The sequence below is a fragment of the Leiobunum rupestre genome, chromosome 9 (genome assembly GCF_980474605.1).
Source record: "Leiobunum rupestre chromosome 9, qqLeiRupe1.1.hap1, whole genome shotgun sequence".
Taxonomy (NCBI): Eukaryota; Metazoa; Arthropoda; class Arachnida; order Opiliones; family Sclerosomatidae; genus Leiobunum; species Leiobunum rupestre.
This window is the reverse complement of record NC_143392.1, coordinates 31,496,645-31,498,315: the sequence shown is the minus strand read 5'-3', so window position 1 is coordinate 31,498,315 and position 1,671 is coordinate 31,496,645. Positions and strand designations below refer to the sequence as shown.

Here is a 1,671-nt window from a genome sequence, read left to right as displayed (position 1 = left end):
AGTATTATTTGATTTTATTAAAGCGGAGGAGCATACCGGGGGGCACAACGGGTGGAATTAGAAAAACGCTAAAAATAATCTCGACATATTCATTCTCCCTGAGTATAAATAAATACATTCTTGGTTGCACTGAAATGAAATAGTACAATTTAAAAAGAAAATTATGTTAAAACGTGATAGTTAATGTTTACAAGTTTTTTACATTTAAAAGCTGTGATATTTATACGAATTGCTGTGCCAAAGATTTTTTAAATATGTGCTTAATGGTTTTAAATAAAAAAATCAGTTAATTTGGATTACTTATGGTTTTATCTAGTAATGGAATATTGGTTTAATTTGTAATCTGATTTTCTAGTTCTTCTTTGCTTATGTCCAACAATGGTTCATTGCAAAAGTTTGTTAAATATGCACAAATTCCCCATACCTTTTGCAGTTGAGCATTCATGCTGTTAGGAAAAACCATATTCAAAAGGTGATATTTCTTAACACTTCGTATCACCCTTTCTACATGAATGCGAACACTAGCGATATCTCTTGTTCGGTTTTCTTCCTCCAAAGAAAGATGATTTTTGTCACCCAAAAAAGGGGGAATATTTAATCCCACGTTTTTTTCTTTCAATAAATTTTCTATCGTGAAGCCTCTATCTGCCATAATGCTGTCACCCGGTTATAATAAATCTACAATTTTACACTGATCAGTGATTTCTAAGTCAAACATTCTGCCCGGAGCCAGCTTCGAGACGAAACTCACAAATCCATTCGGGGTTATCCCGATAAGGCCTTTTGCGGTATTGTGATGTTTATATGAGGACCAGGTATCGCTCTGAGTCGTGTAATCATGTGGCGTTTGTATGAATAATTCCGAACAATCAATAATAACTCTGGTGGTAGGGTATAATTTTTTAAATTCTTGCGGCATACATTCATCCACAAGTTTTCTTGATGGCCAAATTTTTAGTTCTGATAATCTCTTATCTAACAGGTCAAACCAGGTTATACAAATCTTTGAAACGGTTGAGATGGATATGTTGAATCTGTATGCCAAATCTTCTTCTAATAGTCCAACTTTTAAGCGACAAAGCACCAAGAAGAGCTGGTCTTTGTAATCAAGGGACATTGGTCTTCCTGCACTTGGCGAACTATTTCGTTCCGTTTTTCTTTCGTAACCGGAGCTGGTATAATAAACTAATCTAGATAAATCCGGTTCAACAAACTCAAAGAGATCATTAAAATCTTCCATAGTGTTAAAACCTGTGTAGAAATGCAGCATTGATGACTTTGAAACGGATTTCAAAGAGAATGATTTAGTGGAACTCATCCGTTCCATTAAATTCTGATTTAGGGATTCAAGTTTAACTATATTTTCCTTCAGAGTTGATATTTCAGATTTCCTTTTGAGTAAGTCGCTTGTCCCTTACTTTCATTTCTACTTCTACTTTACATGTCTTTCTTCAAGTTTATGTTTTCATTTTGTACTCGTCCTAAGCCGTCTAACATTGAAACAAGCATTTCAATGGTTTTCTGTTGCGTAGAAATAGTTCTTGAAAGGGTCTCTAGGTTTTCTTCCAAGCTGTAGTTGTGGTCTACTAAATTAATAGGGAAAATTTCAGTAACTAGCGCAATTTATTTATTTCAAAGAAAAATGCTCAACAAGCCTCCAGAGATGGGCTT

General features: G+C 34.4%; 1 protein-coding gene across 1 annotated transcript; it reads right to left on the bottom strand.

Annotated features, from left to right (window-relative positions):
• Window positions 1–667: 667 nt before the first annotated feature.
• LOC149927135 (uncharacterized) lies at window positions 668–1,240 on the bottom strand. Its single transcript, XM_090157813.1, has one exon. It carries the CDS (start codon window positions 1,238–1,240, stop codon window positions 668–670), a length of 573 nt encoding a protein of 190 aa, XP_090013939.1.
• Window positions 1,241–1,671: the final 431 nt, after the last annotated feature.